The sequence below is a fragment of the Oratosquilla oratoria genome, chromosome 41 (genome assembly GCF_046742065.1).
Source record: "Oratosquilla oratoria isolate Oo_2021 chromosome 41, ASM4674206v1, whole genome shotgun sequence".
Classification (NCBI taxonomy): domain Eukaryota; kingdom Metazoa; phylum Arthropoda; class Malacostraca; order Stomatopoda; family Squillidae; genus Oratosquilla; species Oratosquilla oratoria.
Genome location: NC_134817.1, coordinates 13,984,281 through 14,003,105, shown reverse-complemented (window position 1 = coordinate 14,003,105; position 18,825 = coordinate 13,984,281). Strand labels below are relative to the sequence as shown.

The window sequence follows — 18,825 nt, the reverse complement described above, 5'->3', positions numbered from 1 at the left end:
TTGTAGTATGCAGGGAAGACATGGTCATCAAGTACAAAAAAATGTATGACAAAACTTGAAAGAACACAAAGAGCAATTACAAAACTGGCACCAATTCTCTCAGAACTATCATATGAAATGCTGGCAAAACTTGAGCTACAGACATTGGAGCAAAGAAGAGAGGGAGGAGACTTGATAACTATTTATAGAATCATGAAAGGCATGGAAATTATTGATAGAGAGGATCTAATATTGTGGGATGGTAGAGATACATGAGGACATGGAAAGAAAATAAAGAAAGACAATTATAGAAGAGACCTGAAAAAGAACAGCTTTCCCCACAGGATAATAGACATTTGAAACAAGTTAAATGAAAATGTGGTGTGTGCATAAACGATACACGAATTTAAAAACAGGCTAGATAAAACGAGATATGAAGACGGGACAACACGAGCATACAGTGGAACCCCACCATTCATCCGCCTCTCTACTCATACAACTCGTTATTAGTCCAACTTATTCAAGTAAAATTCAACTCGTCATTCATACGCTTGCCCCGTGATTCGGACAGCATCACCTTGTTACTGGCCACGCTACACGGTCGCTTCAGCTCAGTCTCATGCTAGCTTCCCTATGCTACGCATCATCCACGCAAGCTTCATGAAACTTTGCGCTACTTTGTTGCTTTTTTTTTTTATCTTTATTAAGAATAGTGCAGCCATGGGTCCAAAAAAGATTAGTGATTCAACCAAGCCTAAAAGGGTCTGGAATGGATTAATCCAATTTACATTATATCTTATGTGAAAAAGTTATTCACCATTCGAAGAGCCTCCTGGAACGGATTGTGTACAAATAGCAAGGTTCCACTATAGCTCCCCTTCCTGTGAAATACAACTAGGTAAACACACACGATCATCGAATTGATGAAGATTGGAACTCTGGAAAAATCGCAATTTTCGTGGATTTCAACGAGGGAGTACCTGTGTTGTATTAGTCGGGGAGGGGAAAGCTCAGTAAAGGCATAAAAATTAGAAATATAGATAACACCAGTGCAATGGAAAGTAGAGATAATTATTTCTATGGATATAATGAGGGAGGTGATAACCTCCCCTGATTAGCAAGTCTAGAGGAAAAACTAACAAAAATTAACGAATCATGGGAGGTTAGGTTTAGTCAACTTGCACTGATTACACATAGAGTTGATAAATTGGAAGAACTAAAGAAGGAGAAAGAGTCCATAGCAAAAGAGGTAAGTGGTTGGAAAAAGGTTTAGGAGAATAGCAAAATTTAATTTAGATATAGTGAAACAAGAGAAGAAGGAACACACCCAGGACACTGTAATTAAAGTGATGAGAGAGAAGGAGAATACAGTAAGAGACTTAGCAGATAAAAAGAAATGTACAGTGGAACCTCGCTATTCATACACAATCTGTTCCAGGAGGCTGTTCAAATGGCGATTTGTACAAATGGTGAATCATTTTTTCACATAAGATATCATGTACATTGGATTAATCTGTTCCAGACCCTTTTAGGCTTGGTTGAATCACTAATCTTTTTTGGACCCATGACTGCACTATTTTTAATAAAAATAAAAAAAATAGCAATAAAGTAGTACAAAGTTTCACGAAGCTTGCATGGATGATGCGTAGCGTACGGAAGCTGGTACGAGACTGAGCTGAAGCGACTGCGTGGCGCAGCTAACAAGGTGACACTGTCCGAACTGTGGCACAAGCGTATGAATGAAAGAGTTGAATTTTACTTGAACAAGTTGGACGAATAACGAGTTGTATGAGTAGAGGTGGACGAATGGCAGGGTTCCACTGTATAATTATATCAGGAATGGAAGAGAAACATAATCCAAATAGAACTACAACAGTAAGAGATGAGAAAGAGTGAACAAGGTACTAAAAATATTTCGAGAAGGTGAACAGGAAATAGGGAAAGAAATTGAAGAAATATATAGACTTGGGAAATACAGTATAGACGACACCAGACCAATTAAGGTTAAATTCAGGTCACAAACAACAACAGAGAATATCTTATCAAAAAACAGGAAAACTAGCAGAAAGTGATCAGTACAAACAGGTATGGATAAAAAGAGGAAGATAAAACAAAAAGAATTGAAGCTGAGGAAAAAACGAGAACAGAACAGTCAGACAAAGAGAAATTCTAATGGAGAGTAGTGGATATAAAAGTGAGGAAATAGTTCATAGGAGAGAAAAACAGAAGGGAAACAGAAAACAGGATGGAGGTAACAGAAAATTAAAAGTGTCCTTCACAAATATAGATGGATTTATAACAGGCTTGAATGAACTGAATGATTACCTGATGGAAAGGGAACCTGCCATAATGGGAATTGTTTGTAGAGAAAAAATTGAAAGGTCCATCACCACCCAACAGTGTAGGACATGGTGTTATAATGGATTAGAAACAGAGAAGTAAAACAAGGTGGTGAAGTTATGTTCCTGGCTAAGAAGGATATAAATGTGAGGAATGTTACATATGGAAAGAATAGAGTGGAAATCATTATGATGGAAATAGAGGAAAGGGACAAAAAGAGCGGGAAGTTTGTGGTAAATTATGTGCCCCCTAAAATGGCTACGTGGGAAGAGAGAGAACACAAAAATGTGTTAGAAGACACAAGGATAATACTAAATAAGATAATGGAAGATGGAGGAAGAATAGTTATAATAGGTGACGTTAATTGTAAAGAAATCTGCTGGGAAGAAATAACAGTGAAGGGTGGAGACAACCTATGGGGAAATGTATTACTTGATTTGATTATAGAACATACAATGACACAATGGATACAAGAGAATACTTGGTATAGAAATGAGGAAGAGCCATCAAGACTAGACCTAATAATTATATCAGAACCTGAAATAGTGGACAAGATTGAATATAAGACACCAATAAGTAAACGTGACCGCATATTAGAAGAACTGGAACTAAATGAAGAAAAATATGAGAAAAATTAACAATATAGAAAGCAAAGAATGATGTATGGAATTTTTTTTTTTGACAAAATGAGAATTATTTTTCAAAAAGCAGACTGGGAAAGGATATACAATGAGAAAACAACAGTAGAAGAGAAATGGACAACTTTAAATTTTTTTTATAAAGGAGTGGAAAAGTATGTTCAAGACAAAAACAAGAAAAAGAATATGTAGAATGTTGGTACAACAAAAGATGTAGCGAGTTAAAAGATAAAAGAGATAAAGCTTGGATAATATGGAGGAAAGCCAAAAACTCATACATACATACATACATATACCAAGGCTTTTTCCCCCTTCCAAGGGAGGTAGCCAAAAAGGGAAAGGCATAAAAACACTCCCACCCATTTCATCCCTAAATACACTCCACACCCCTCCCACCCTCTCTCTCATCTGAGCACCTCCTGGATGACGGGTCATCCCTGCACCCTGCCCACCGCCCTGGGTCAGAAGCAGTGTCGCAAGACACAGTACATCCACAGCAAGGCCGCTTCATTTAATCGGCGACCCCCCCTCTCCATATAAGGCGAGGACGGGGAGAAATCCCTTCGGGCTGCGTCAAAATTTACTCACACATACTACCCCACCCCCACCCCCCTGCCCATTCCTCCTCATGCAGTCACAACATCATCCATATACAACCATTCTCCACTCACCTCTGTCTTCCGTCCTCTCCCTTCCTTCCTCAACAGACATTCCCCTCTTCCCCAAAGCCCCCTTCACCCCATCCATCCACCTCATCCTAGGACGTCCCCTCATGTTCACTCCCCCCACATCTGCCTTCCATACCTCTTTTACTAGTCTTTCTTCACTCATTCTTTCCATGTGTCCTATATACTGATTATAGAAATGAATATATACAAGTGCACAGAGAAGAAAAGAGAAAATACAAAAAGGATGTCATACAAAAATGTAAAGATCAACCAAAACTATTTTATAGATTTGTAAACAAACTGAAAAACAAACATGAATTAGTGAAACTATGACAAGGAGGAATAGAATACACAAAGGAAATAGAAATGGCAGAAATTATGAACAAGCATTTTCAATCAGTGTTTACAAGGGAAAATATACAACTTAGAGATGTCAAGTTGGAGGGGAAAGTCCACCCCTATGAAAGAGATAGAAGTAACAAAGAATAAAATAATGAATCACTCAAGGAATCTCGATGTCAGAAAATCGCATGGTCCAGATGAAATGGCAAATTGGATTTTGAGAGAATGCAGGGACAAACTAACAGACAAAATACATAGTCTAATAAGCAGCTCATTGAAGGAAGGCAAAGTTCCAGATGATTGGAAAAGAGCAAATATAGTACCTATATATAAGAGGGGAAACAAAGAAGACCCTACAAACTATAGACCGGTCTCTCTTACAAGTATGGTAGCAAACATTTGTGAAAGAATTATCAAAATTATGGGTAAAGCATTTGAAAAAAAAAACAATGCACTAAATCCAAGGCAGTTTGGATTTAGACAAGGAAGATCATGTGTCACAAACTTGATGTGTTTCTATTCAAAACTAATAGAGGAAAGAGATGGAATGGCTGACTGTGCCTTTCTAGACCTGAAAAAAAAGCTTTTGATAACGTGCCATATAAGAAATAGCTAAAGAAATTATAAACTGCAGGAGGAATACAGGGCAAACTACTAAAGTGGATGGAAGATTTCTTGCATGAAAGGAAAATGAGTGGTGATAAGAGACAAACATTCCAATTGGGATGAGGTGATTAATGGAGTTCCACAAGGAACAGTACTGACCCCAATAATGTTTGCTATATATATTAATGATATGGAAGAATGAATTGAAAGCTATATGAGCTTCTTCACAGACAATGCAAAAATGTTGAAAAAAGTGAACACCAAAGAAGATTGTGAATCGCTGCAGAGTGATCTCAATAAAGTATGAGAATGGAGTAGGAAGTGGGAGATGGAATTCAATATTAAGAAGTGTAGTATAATGGAATTTGGAAGAAGCAAAAAAAGTGGAAAAAGAGGACCTAGGAGTCATTATTATGAATAAGATGTCCCCTGAGAAACATAAAAACAAAATTTTTAGAGAAACTTATAACTTAATAAGATCAATCAAAGTGGCATTTACATACCTGGATGAAGAAATGGTGAAGAAAATACTAGTTACTTTGATAAGACCAAAATTGGAGTATGCAGCGACGACATGGTCATCAAGTACAAAAAAATGTATAACAAAACTTGAAAGAACACAAAGAGCAATTACAAAATTGGCACCAATGCTCTCAGAATTATCATATGAGGAGAGGCTGGCAAAACTTTAGCTACAGACATTGGAGCAAAGAAGAGAGGGAGGAGACTTGGTAACTATTTATAGAATCATGAAAGGCATGGAAATTATTGATAGAGAGGATCTAATAATGTAGGATAGTAGAGATACAAGAGGGCATGGAAAGAAAATCAAGAAAGACAATTATAGAAGAGACCTGAAAAAGAACAGCTTTCCCCACAGGATAATAGACGTTTGGAACAGGTTAGATGAGAATGTGGTGTGTGCAAAAACAATACACAAATTTAAAAAGTCTAGATAAAACGAGATATGGAGATGTGACACCATGAGCATAGCTCACCTTCCTGTAAAATACAACTAGGTAAATACATACACACACACACACATATAAAAGAAGTTGGATAATATTCTTTATCAAAACATTAATATAACAAATAAGTAACAAAATTAACACGTTCTTTGTGTCAGTGATTTCTGCACTTACATAGACAGATTTGCTCTGAATACAATATCTGTGTCAATCTTGGCACAGGGTTGACACGTAAATTCAAAGAAATTGTCCCCTTCTAACTGCCCAGGTGGGATACCAGATCGTAGACATGTGCTATGTGCCAGTCTTTGGCACTTTCCACAGCGTAACAGTTCACCAGGAGATCTGCTGTTCTTGGATGTACAATATATGCAAGTATCCATACTATAATTAGGTATAAATATCTGCAAGTAAACAAACAAGTACTTAAAGGACAGCAAAATTAATGGAATTCACTTCCAAGTTATGAGTATAAAACTTATTCTGAACAGTGTCTTCACATAAAAGATTACATACTTACATTAGACATTTTTTTTCACTTTAAAGCCACTTGTTTCTTATGGAGTTCTTGTCAAAAACAATTCTGAAAATTAAAAGAATGAGGAAAAGAATTACATCTATGGAAATTTCACAGTAAGCAATGGTAATGATGCAGTCATGTCCCCTATTATTTATAGCATTCATTTATCATCTAGATGCCTAGCTTGTATGAAAACAAAATGTGTGCAAATAATCATAATTCAGATCTTCATCACCATATAGCCTCTTCTCATAACTCATAGCCTCTTCTCATTATCAATCATTCGGTAGTTACTGTTTCACCAGTCTAAATTTTGCCATTCACAAATGTGTTCATATAAAATTTACAGTATTAAGTTGTTTTCCAGTGTCACACATGCAATTCTTATCTATATCATTGGATAGTTCTTATCATTCTGAGTATTTTCAACCCCCTGAATAAGTATTGCAAATCAAGTCACCCAGTACCAAAAAGAATATAAAGAAAATAGAAAGAATCCAGAGCAGCCACAAAAATGGCCCCTGCACTTGCAAACTTGTCATATGAGGAGAAACTAGCTAAACAAGCACTATAGCCAAAATCTGTGAGAAAATCATCAAGAATAGAAGGGTAAAACACCTGGAAGAAAATAATATAATAAACCCAAGGCAATTTGGGTTCAGACAAGGAAGATCATGTACCACAAACTTAATATATTTTCACTCAAGATTAATAGACTTAGTGCAAGAAAGGTATGGATGGGCTGATTGTGTCTTCCTGGACTTACAAAAAGCTTTTGACAAGGTACCACACAAAAAATTATTTAAAAAAACTGGAACATATAGGAGGGATACAAGGGAACCTACTAAAATAGATGGAGGACTTCCTGATTGGTAGAAAGATGAGAGTAGTGCTCAGAGAAAAATATTCAGGTTGGAAAGAGGTGATCAGTGGAGTTCCATAAAGATCTGTATTGGCTCCAATAATGTTTGCTATTTATGTGAATGACATGAATGATGATGTGCAATGTTACATGAGCTTCTTTGCAGACGACGCTAAATTGTTAAAGAAAGTAAAAACTTAAAAGGATTACGAATCACTACAAGAAGACCTGAATAAGGTATGGAACTGGAGTCAGAAATGGGAAGTGGACTTCAATATTAAGAAGTATAGCATAATGGAGTTTGGAAAAAGTAAAAATAGAATATCAGGACAATATAAAATTGGAACTAAGGAGGTAAAGAAAGTGGGATCCAAAAAAGATTTGGGTGTAATTACCTCAAACAATTTGTCCTATGATAAACAGATAAACAAAATTGTTGGAGAATCCTATAACTTGCTAAGATCAATAAAAGTGGCATATACATATTTGGATGAAGAAATAATTTTAAAAATATTGGTCAGTGATAAGGCCTAGATTAGAATATGCAGCAACATTGTGGTCACCCAGTACCAAAAAGAATATAAAGAAAATAGAAAGAATCCAGAGAGCAGCCACAAAAATGGCACCTGCACTTGCAAACTTGTCATATAAGGAGAGACTGGCTAAACTGGAGTTACCGACTCTGGAGCAAAGAAGAGAGAGGTGACCTACTGACCATCTACAGAATCACGAAGGGCACATAAATACTCAATAGAGAGGGCTTGTTAAACTGGGACAAGAGAAATACAAGAGGATATGGAAAGAAAATAAAAAAACATAGTTATAGAAGAGATCTGAAGAAAAACAGTTTTCCACATAGAATGGTGGACACTAGGAACAAATTGGATGAAAAAATAGTGTGCGCAAAAACCATTCATGAGTTTAAGAGCAAACAAGACACTGTGAGATACAAAGGTGGGACACCACGAGCATAGCATGCCCTGATGTCAGAAAAATGTTAAGGAGTAGGTGAAGTGGCATGAGACATGAGGCAAATTCCTCATTCAGTATTTGGCAAGAGGAAGCACTCATCCACACTTTCTTTACCCAGGGTCTATCCTCCACTGGGTGCCCAACATCATCAGCCACATCATTGCCTCCACATTACACTTCAAGCAACAATGAAGCTGGCAACAAAGAGGAAACAGTAGGACTGTTTTTTCTTAGAAAACATTTTTATATTTACCATGTTCAGTTCAGTTAGGTTAGGTATGATTTTGCTATTCTACACTGCAGCCCCTGCAAAAAAAAAAATATATATATATTTTTCCAAAAATCACTACTGACATTACTATTAATTTTCAGTCCAAAATACTCAGAATGATAAGAGCTATCCAATGATATAGATAATATCATAATTGCATGCGAGATTGGTAAATAATACTGTTTACCAAATTTACTTAGTACTTCTCACCATTAAGCTCCTTATACTAATATTGACTGTATCCATCTTGTCACCTTCCAATGCAATTTAAAATCCTACTTTCCAGACTATGGCCAGGAGTCTAGGCCCCAACTTGTGAGGGAATAATTTCCAACAAAAGGATCGTTAAAATTGGCAAGAAAAGAACTTTTTTCCCCACTCTAACCTAATTAGACTAAATCTAACCTAACATACGGTACAAGTTACCTCCAAATACTGCATTCAACTTTATTTACCGCAGGATGTAATGAAAATGAAGACAACTTTAATGTTTGATATATAAAGTTATTCGGTCCATTATTGACGCAGCTGAGATGGATAGTCTTACATCGATAGCTCCTAAGGATTCCTCTTGTTTTCTTGATTCCTTATAACTTATTGTTATTGTAGTTTTTCTTGTGTTTTCTCCTTTGCATTTTATATAATACAGTATTTCTTTATGCTCCTTGAGTTGCTTTACTTGTTTTGCGAACAGAAGCACTTCGATTGTTATAATAGTATTGTCTTCCCGGGTGGGGACAGTTTACGTGAGATAAATGTAATTTACATGTTTTCAACTTGTCACCAGTGCTTCCACAGCAAAAAATTTCGTTACCCCACACAGTTGTGTCAATTACCCTAAATTATAACTTTATTTAATATATAAATATATATTATTATCACAATTATTATCACAATTTTTTGTGCTGGCAAATAATAGAACTGCATAAGAACAGTATTTTGTAAGTCAAAGTCACCTTTATGTAAAGATCTAGGTATTTCTATAAAAATAACAAGTACAATACTGAGCGTAATCCAGAAAATAAAGACAGAACTCCTGCTTCCAAATAGGTGTACAACGTGCTATTTTATGAAGTACTGGAGCTAGGTTCTCCCCGTAGAGCAGCAGATTCTTTGCAAGTAACACTGCTTTTCACATTTCTAACAGCTTTTAGTCAACTTTCGTCAATAATTAAGGTATTTGTTTTTGTATTGTTGTTCTTCATGTGGTAAATTGCGTGTAGTAGTTTTAGTTCGGAACAACGGCAGGACAAATGAAAATCAACACAAAATATCTAATCTCTTTCTTTTGGTAATTAGCCACAAGGTGCGACACTAGAAGTGTCGCATGAGAAATATATGTGAAGCTCGGACTAAGGCCACAGCTTAGTGGAGCTTATGGTTGTAGCTGGACGTGGAGCCTAACGTCAGCGAGGCGGTAGCAGATGATGACGGCGAGGCTCGATGGGACAGCTAGAAGACTGGACGAGGAGATGTAATTGTGTACGCTGGTTGATACTGTTCTGCCCATCTCGTTGGATCTTTAAGGCTATCGACCTATAATGAGGTCATTAAGCCTGGGGCCCATCTCGGCGAAACGCCGACCTTTTAAGGGAGGCTGGCGGGAACGTGAGGAGCTTTCCAATTTCCTAATTGGCTGACCGCTGGCTGGCAGGGACACCCTTGCGAACTACGCTTGCCAACTACAGGAACTTGAAGATTTCTTAGATCAGTGTGTGACGGGTCGTAGGATACATCAGGGGCGCCCGCAGGCGGACGCACCGGACGCACGTGCGTCCAGTTTGGACATTACAAGCATACAAGGTCCCCTATTCAAACATTTTTCCCTTCTAAAACCCTCATCTTTCAATGAAAAATGTAGATGTTTTACATACATTAGAAACGTGGTAAAGCATCAGTGTTAAAATTATGTATGCACTAGAATACATGTGGATCTATGTAGTATATAAATTATAAACAGAAGGAAACGCAAACGAAAAATGAATATCGGATACATAATACATGAAATAATAGTATATAATATTTGTACTGTATACACCACTTACATCACCATTCCCACGCATTGTGAGCGGTGTCACAATCATCACCCAGACATCCCGTCGCCAGACACGTCCGCCCTAACAAGCTGACCTTAACACTTATCGCAGGAAAGCTGACCTAACATTTTAGCAGCCGAGCACACCGTCCCCGAGCGCCCACAAACAAGACGCACACGGACACACGAACACACACATAATGGATGCCATTAGTCACAACTCACATTAACACACGGAAACACAATACACATAAGACCTTTCCCCCTGGACATATTACGTAAGATAAATATAATAGATAACAGTTTATAACCCCAGAATAATACTGTTGTTACATACTTATGGTGTCATGTATAACAATTGAAATTGATAAGTGACCAAAGCACCTCAAGAAATTGCTGTGTCAAAACTTCCGGTCAACAAAAAGACCGCGGGGATCTCGAGAGAGGAGTTGTCGGTGTTAGACGTGCTTGGTGTTACTAGTGTACAGACATATTGTATAACCCTGTGTTTAAAAAATAAACGAGAGAAAACCAGAGTGCGGTATATAACCCCAAGCGGGTATACAAGTGACTAACTTAGTGATTGGAGACTACCGGGAGCAGGACACTCAGGCCCCTGAAAAGAACCATTCCTGAACCAATCAATCGAGTGGTTCTACAAGCGGTTATACTGGTGGCAGCACACCGCATCCCATTTCCTCTAAAAGAGACTGGTACCTAGAAACCACCTTATTCTATTCAACCTGAAGCGAGCCAGCCACGCCCATCGTTGAGAAGCACGAAAACCTCGGTCACAGAGCTGACATCGCCTGCCCCTGACTTCCAATCTACCGCACACTGTAACGAGCATCGTCGTCACCGTCTCCAAACTACCTAACCACGTCTACAAGGTAAATAGTTTTCTATCCACCCCTCACAACACTTGATAATATTAATAATCCTCATCTACCCCCTAAAACCCCCCTGATACTCGCTTTTCTTTTCCATTCCATGCGAGCATCATTCACCCAAACTTCAAGTACCAACCCACAACAAACCCCATATACAGAAAATAGCACCAATCAATAATAATAAAAAAAAAACTTCATCGACAACCCAAACTGAACTTCAACCAAGATTCCTAAGTCTGGCATCTCACAATCTACGGACATCAACAGCCCCACCTTGCGGTAGCCGCACGTACGTCCATATACCCATTCATACTTTCTTTTTTCTAAGGTATTAAACGAAGCAAATATCATTATATTATTTTTTGTAACATCACTAAGATAACCACTCACTTATCTTTGCAAATAATTAAGTTAAGAGATTAGTCACTACGTAACATAGTACTATAATAACTACTTAGTGATAAAAAAAATTCCTCCTTACTAAGTACATATTCACTAATATTTAAGTATTATTTTATATATTATTAATTGTTACCAATCCATAATTATAATACCATTTCCTTTTACATAATTTTACTTTGTATTTTCCCAATTTATTATTTACATTTAATACCTTTTCAACTTTTACAATAATTTATATAGTTATATTGATATATATACCCTTTTTGTTATATTTCCACCACCTTATTATTACATACTCGTATTCTATATCCCCATTGTATACCCATTTACATTTAATATCTTTTCAACTTTTACAATAACTTATATAGTTATATTATTATATGTACCTTTTTTTTATAATCTTATCCAATTACTACTACAAACCCATATTATATATCCCATTGTATACCCATTTACATTTAATATCTTTTCAACTTTTACAATAACTTATATAGTTATATTATTATATGTACCTTTTTTTATAATCTTATCCAATTACTACTACAAACCCATATTATATATCCCATTGTATACCCATTTACATTTAATATCTTTTCAACTTTTACAATAACTTATATAGTTATATTATTATATGTACCTTTTTTTATAATCTTATCCAATTACTACTACAAACCCATATTATATATCCCATTGTATACCCATTGACGCCTTATACCCCCCCCCCCTATTCTCTAACTACACCACATTATATCTTAGGTAATGCATGCATCTCTAGTTAGACACTAACATGGCTACAGGAACGAGAGCCAGGGTCAGAAATTTAATTGACTCGTTTATTTCTTCCTCTAAAGAAGAAAAACCCTCCCATGACACTGACCATGCCACAACTAAGGCAGATTCTAGATTAATTCTCGAGGATAACATTGACAACCCACCCTTACAACATGACCATTCACAGGAAGACCCTTTTAACCTAACCCAACTACACCAACTCCCCTCCCCCCTCCCCCACTCCACACCAAAAGCTCAAGTTACCCCTCAACTAGATCCTCAACAACAACCCCTCCACACCTCACCTCACCCCCAAGTTGCCCCTCATGTAGACCCCCAGCAACAATCCCTAAATCCCACAACCCATGCATACGAGAACTTAGCCTTCCCTTCTCCCAACTTCCCGTCAAGTCCAACAGCCTTCACCCAACATCCCTACCCAGCACCTAACCTTGCCCCAACCCCATCGCAACATCCTCACCCACAACTCCAACCTACAGTAATCAATAATTACCAAACCATTACCCCTCTAACCGAAATCCCCACCTTCTCTCAAGCTAGCGGACTCTCCATCACTGACTTCCTGACGGCATGTGACCTTTTCTTTTCTAAAAATCCAAACTACTCTGACTTAGATAAGATAAATCTATGCCGCCAGAAAATAGAAGCAAGCATCAGATGAGCACCGATCTACCGCTCGGATGCTAGACAGTCTGATAGCCACAGGGATCGCATATAGCGATTATAAGCAGCATCTGTTAAATGTCTTTCAGAACAAACAAGCAAACAACATTAACTTTCTCCTCACATTTCTAAATAATACTAGAACTCAAAAACAGACTAACATCAAAGACAATGTGGCCAACGCAATCAAGGAAATTAGGGAAAATCTAGAAAATAACAGCCCTTGGACCTGTACAACCATTACAGGAAAAAAGGCAGTGACATTAGAAAACCTATACACATTCCTGGAGATAGGCCTTTATCTTTCCCAACTCCCACCAAAGTGTCAAAGAGAAGCCACAAAAAGGGATTTAAACACTAGAAACCCATTAGCTTACACATACATATTAGACATAACCAACGCTTGCAACATCTCCCTCTCTGACCAGCACCATTTTGCTAGACTAAATAGCCTTCAGTCACACCAGCCCCCTAGCTCCAATACAGCGCAACCATCTAACTGGTGTTCCTACCATCTTTCAACTAGTCACAACACCAGAGACTGCATACAGAAACAACAAACGCAGACACAACACCACACTACCCCTTGCTCAGTTCATGGAACTACTTCCCACACGGATTCTCAATGTAGAACGCAGCAATACCAACACCCGCAGACACAACACCACACTACCCCTTGCTCAGTTCATGGAACTACTTCCCACACGGATTCTCAATGTAGAGCGCAGCAATACCAACACCCGCAGGCACAACACCGCGCTACCCCTTGCTCAGTTCATGGTACTACCTCCCACACAGATTCCCAATGTAGAGCTCAACAACAAATCAAACAACTCACGCCCCCCCCAGACCCCCCAACATGTCAAAACCAACACGGCCAGGCAAATACTGCAACCTACACAAAACCACAACTCACTCCAACGAGGAATGTTCTCAACAAAAATCACAACCACAACCTCATCAGAGAACAAACAAACAAGTTACCGCACCTCGACAAACACCCTCCTCCCACACAACACATACAACTCAACACCGATTGGGGGAACGTGTACCAGCCTCACGCACCAGACCACCATAGGAACGTCCGACACACCACACAACTATATCACCCTAAAGGTGACATTAGATCAAATTACTGTTGACATGATGGTTGATACAGGAACAAACCTGAACCTCATCCCCAGAGCTCTCTATGAAGCACTAAATGACCCACCCCAAATTCAGTATTCAAATACGGAAGGCCTACTGATAGAAGGATCAACCATATCACTTCATGATATGATTGATATAAATATAGAAGTTGACAATTCCCAGGTAGGCTTCACATCCTTCCACTTAGCTGATGAATGGAGTCTCGACCAACAAGGTATAATAGGTTTAAAGTCCCTACGGGACTGGAAGGCAATAATTAACTTAGATACCAACAAAATCTCCTTCCAAGATGTCAATGACATCTCCAAAACTCCTGAAACACCCGACCCAGACACACAACCTCTTTCATGTCTATCTGGCTTAAATAACCCCTCTCCAACTAAGAGCTACTCATTCCGTCCACCACCTTATGTCACCTCAAAAGCACTGATGTCTAACACAGTCATCATACCCCCTAGACATTCAATAACAGTTCCACTATACATACCCGGAGCAATAGAACATCAGGATGTCATAATTGACCCAGATACGTCAAGAATAAATAACATAACCCTAGAATCTTCATGGGATGTAGTGTCAGAAAATAAACACACCCTAGCTATGTTAACGAATCTCTCAGACCAACACCGCAAAATTAAAGAGAACACATACATTTCTTCAGTCCATCTCCATAATTCCCCAATCCAGGAACCACTCCCTCAACACATCAACACTGTAAGACAAACACAAACCCTCACCCCTATCCACCCCTATCCACCCCAACCAAATCACAACATCAGCCAACGGAGAGATGCGTGACAAGCTACAATACCTCCTACAAAGGAATAGATCGGCTATCGCCTTAGAAGGCGAACCCTTAGGCAAATGTGATATAATCAAACATCACATCCAAATTCCCCCCAACACCCCCCCCCCTCAAACACCCCCGCTTACCGCATACCCCACAGTAGGAAAACACAAGTCAACAACAGTGTGCACGAGATGTTACACCAAGGTGTAATTCCTCACTCAGACAGTCCGTGGAACAGTCCCCTCTTCCTAGTCCCTAAGAAAGACGGAACCTTACGCCCTGTTGTAGACTTTAGGAAAATAAATCACCTAACTCAATCTGACCCACACCCACTACCCGCCATGCAAGATGTCTTACAATCATTAGGGAACGGGAACTCTGTTTTTTCCACAATTGACCTTAAGTCAGCCTTCTGGCAGGTGGAACTGACAGAGGAATCAAAACCCGTAACTGCATTCTCCACTGATAAGGGACATTTCCACTTCGAGCGTATGCCCTTTGGCCTTAAGAATGCCCCCTCAACCCAACAGAGATTAATGACTCGCATTTTCAGCGACATGATAGGAATCTCATTATTCGTCTACCTAGACGACCTCATCATCTATAGTCCCACACAAACTGACCACCTTCATACACTAGAGATTGTCCTAAAAAGACTCAAAAACACCGGACTGAAAATCCAACTAGGAAAGAGCAAATTCCTACAGACGGAACTCACCTTCCTAGGCCATAAGGTAGACGCCACAGGCATCCATACCACCCCAGATAAAATAAATGCCATAGTCCCAACCCCCAGAAACGCAGATGAAACTAGAAGTTTCGTAGGACTAGCATCATACTATAGACATTTCATACACAAATTTGCAGAAATTGCATCCCCTCTCACCAAATTCACAAGAAAAGGCGAGCCTTTCAAATGGTCTGAAGAGGAACAGACAAGTTTCGACACCCTTAAACATGCTCTTACCACAGCCCCTGTCCTTGCCTTTCCTGACATGAAGAAATAATTCCTTCTTTACACCGACGCCTCCTCTAAAGGAATAGGCGCAGTCTTACAGCAGAAAGATGAAAACGGGAAAGAGCACCCCATAGCCTACGCAAGTAGAGTACTGAATAAACCTGAAAGTAACAATTCAACTACCCACAAAGAAGGACTTGCATTGATATGGGGCTTGAAACATTTTAAATATCTTATACTAGGGTATAAGATCACAATCTTTACAGACCATCAACCCCTAGTCTTCCTCTTTAACTCTAAAGACCTACATGGCAGAATAGCTAGGTGGAAAACAACCTTATTGATATATGATCCCAAGATCACATACCTAGCTGGAAAAGCTAACATAGTAGCTGACTCACTAAGCAGACAAACTCACGTGTCAACCCTAGCAAAAACAACCTGTATCCCTATGCAAGACCTTAGAGAGGAAACAGACAAAGACCCGAAATGGTCTAAAGTAAAACAATATCTACTCTCAAGAGCACCCTTACAGTCCCGACCACCTGTCCCTATAGAGGAACTCAAACTGGTCGACGGAATTATAAGGATAACCACTAACAGCAGGGAAGTGACTATCATTCCCAGAACCTAGTTCCCAAGGTCCTACACATATTGCACGACAGTGCAATGGGAGGCCACTCGGGCAGGGATAAGACACTGAATACTGCTAGGCATTCATATTTTTGGATAAATATGAAAAAAGACATAACCACACATATAGACCAATGTTTAACTTGCAACCAATTCAGAGGACCTGACCCCAAACAACTAAATATAAAACACATCCCACTCCCTGCTGAACCATGGGAAACACTTGGCATTGACCTACTTAAAATGCCAACGAGCCATCAAGGTTCCAATTATGTACTCACGGCAGTCGACTATCTGTCAAAGTACACAATCCTAGTTCCACTACAGGACAAAACAGCAGAGACTGTGGCCAAAGCATTGGTTAACAACATATTCTGTAGATACAACATCCCCAGGCGAATGCTGTCTGATAACGGCTGTGAATTCAAGAACGAAGTAATGCGCGAAATAGCACATTTATATAACATAAATCAAACCTTCGCCACTGCCTACCATCCACAAGGGAATGGACTTGTTGAACGCACAAATAGAAAAGTGCTTGAAATCCTCAGACCTTTGGCCAACGATCTTTCGGATAGTTGGGAAGATTGGCTACCCCAGGTACAAGCTAGTATCAATAGCACAGTCAACTCCGCAACAAAGATGTCCCCCCATGAGATCATATTTGGCCAAAGAATGCGGCTACCCTACCAAATCTTTAACCAACCCCCACCCCCCTTATACAACCTAGATAACCTTACCCAATGCCTAAAAAGAGGCATGCAAAGTATATACAAACAGGTCAGAGAAAACCTCAAAGCAGCTCAAGAAAAAAACAAAACAAAACAGCACAAGCGATCATCTCCACTCAACATAACACTTGGAGACACAGTCATGGTCAGAGACTCTAATAGATCTAACAAACTCAAACCCAAGTTCTTAGGCCCCTTCACAGTCACAACCTCACTCCCCAACAATGTTTTCCTGTTAACGGACCCTTCCGATCACACAACCGTAACCATACACGGAGAGAAGTTGAGAAAAGTTAAACTTAACCTCGACCCAACCCCACCTCCCAACTACAACTCACCTACCGCACTAACACATAACTCACCCAAGCGCAAGTCCCATCACATGACACTACGTCGACGCAACTAAACATGCACTCTAGCTCTCGCCCCTGAAGATGCAGGACGTCATGCATCCCTCAGTGGAGGTTAAAATGGCCAATTTACAATAAGAACTCCCTTCCAAATATCTATCAAAATTTCTCTACTTCCTTCCGACCACTATAACCTTAGCGAGAGTCAGATAGACATATCCTCATTCACTAAAACATAACCTTCATCCACAGGATGCAACCCATAATCCTGCTACCCATTCTCGTCCACCTCTCACTCTCCACTCCCATACTGATACCAGGAGCAATCGTCAACAACCATGGCACCACCGCATGCGTAGAGGATTCCATAATGGTAAAACTACGGATTTCACCCGAACTGTTGATAAGACCCCTCATAAAAATCCACAAAAACTTATTACAAATAGAGCAACAAATATCCACCCAAATACCCAATACCACAGATCAAAACTACGAAATCTCAATGACACTGTACCACAACGTCAACGCCTTATACGAAAAAATTAACACAATCAAATACACAATATACCACCTCCCCAACCCAGAAAATGAAGACCCAAAGAACAGTAGAGTCAAACGCGGTTTGTTCGACTTTATAGGAATCATCTCTAAATCCCTGTTCGGGACTGCAACTGAACAAGACGTACAAACAGTCCACTCACACATAGGAAATATAACAGAGGTACTACACAGACAGGGTAAACTCATAAATCTAAACTCTAAAAACATCGATCTCCTCGCTACCTCAATAAATTCAGTAATTGAAAAGATCAATCACCTCACAGCATTCACAACTTCCCAGTTATCTAAGATTGCCAATTCACAAATAGCCCTCTTCTTCCTTCACCACCTAAATGAACTAGACAAACAACTAGACAGACTACTGAGTCACAGTAATCTTATCCAGAGAGATATTTGGAACGCCCACGCAGGTATAGTCAACTCTCAAATGATCACTCCAACCCAACTTACTCAAACATTACGACAAGCTCACAATACATTGAAAATCACCCCCTTCTTCCTCCAGAATGAAATACAACACTACTACCCCATCCTAGCATCAACTATCTTTCAAGAATTTATTCTTATCAACATACCTATGGACCCGATCAAGAGATTCTCCCTTTGGGAAATTTATCCCTTCCCCTACCCTTATCAAAACCGCACAATGACCCTCAACCTACCAACCTCCACCATCCTAAAATCAACAGACGGCCAGTGGAT

General features: G+C 39.2%; 1 protein-coding gene across 4 annotated transcripts in view; it reads right to left on the bottom strand.

Annotated features, from left to right (window-relative positions):
* Window positions 1-5,945, bottom strand: part of LOC143020994 (uncharacterized) — a 95,036-nt gene extending 89,091 nt beyond the window's left edge. For all 4 annotated transcript variants that reach the window (XM_076178077.1, XM_076178082.1, XM_076178083.1 and 1 more), the window contains exon 1: window positions 5,716-5,945. In XM_076178077.1, the coding sequence (XP_076034192.1) occupies window positions 5,716-5,924 (209 nt within the window). In that variant the 5' untranslated portion in view covers window positions 5,925-5,945. The remainder of the gene's footprint in view (window positions 1-5,715) is intronic.
* Window positions 5,946-18,825: the final 12,880 nt, after the last annotated feature.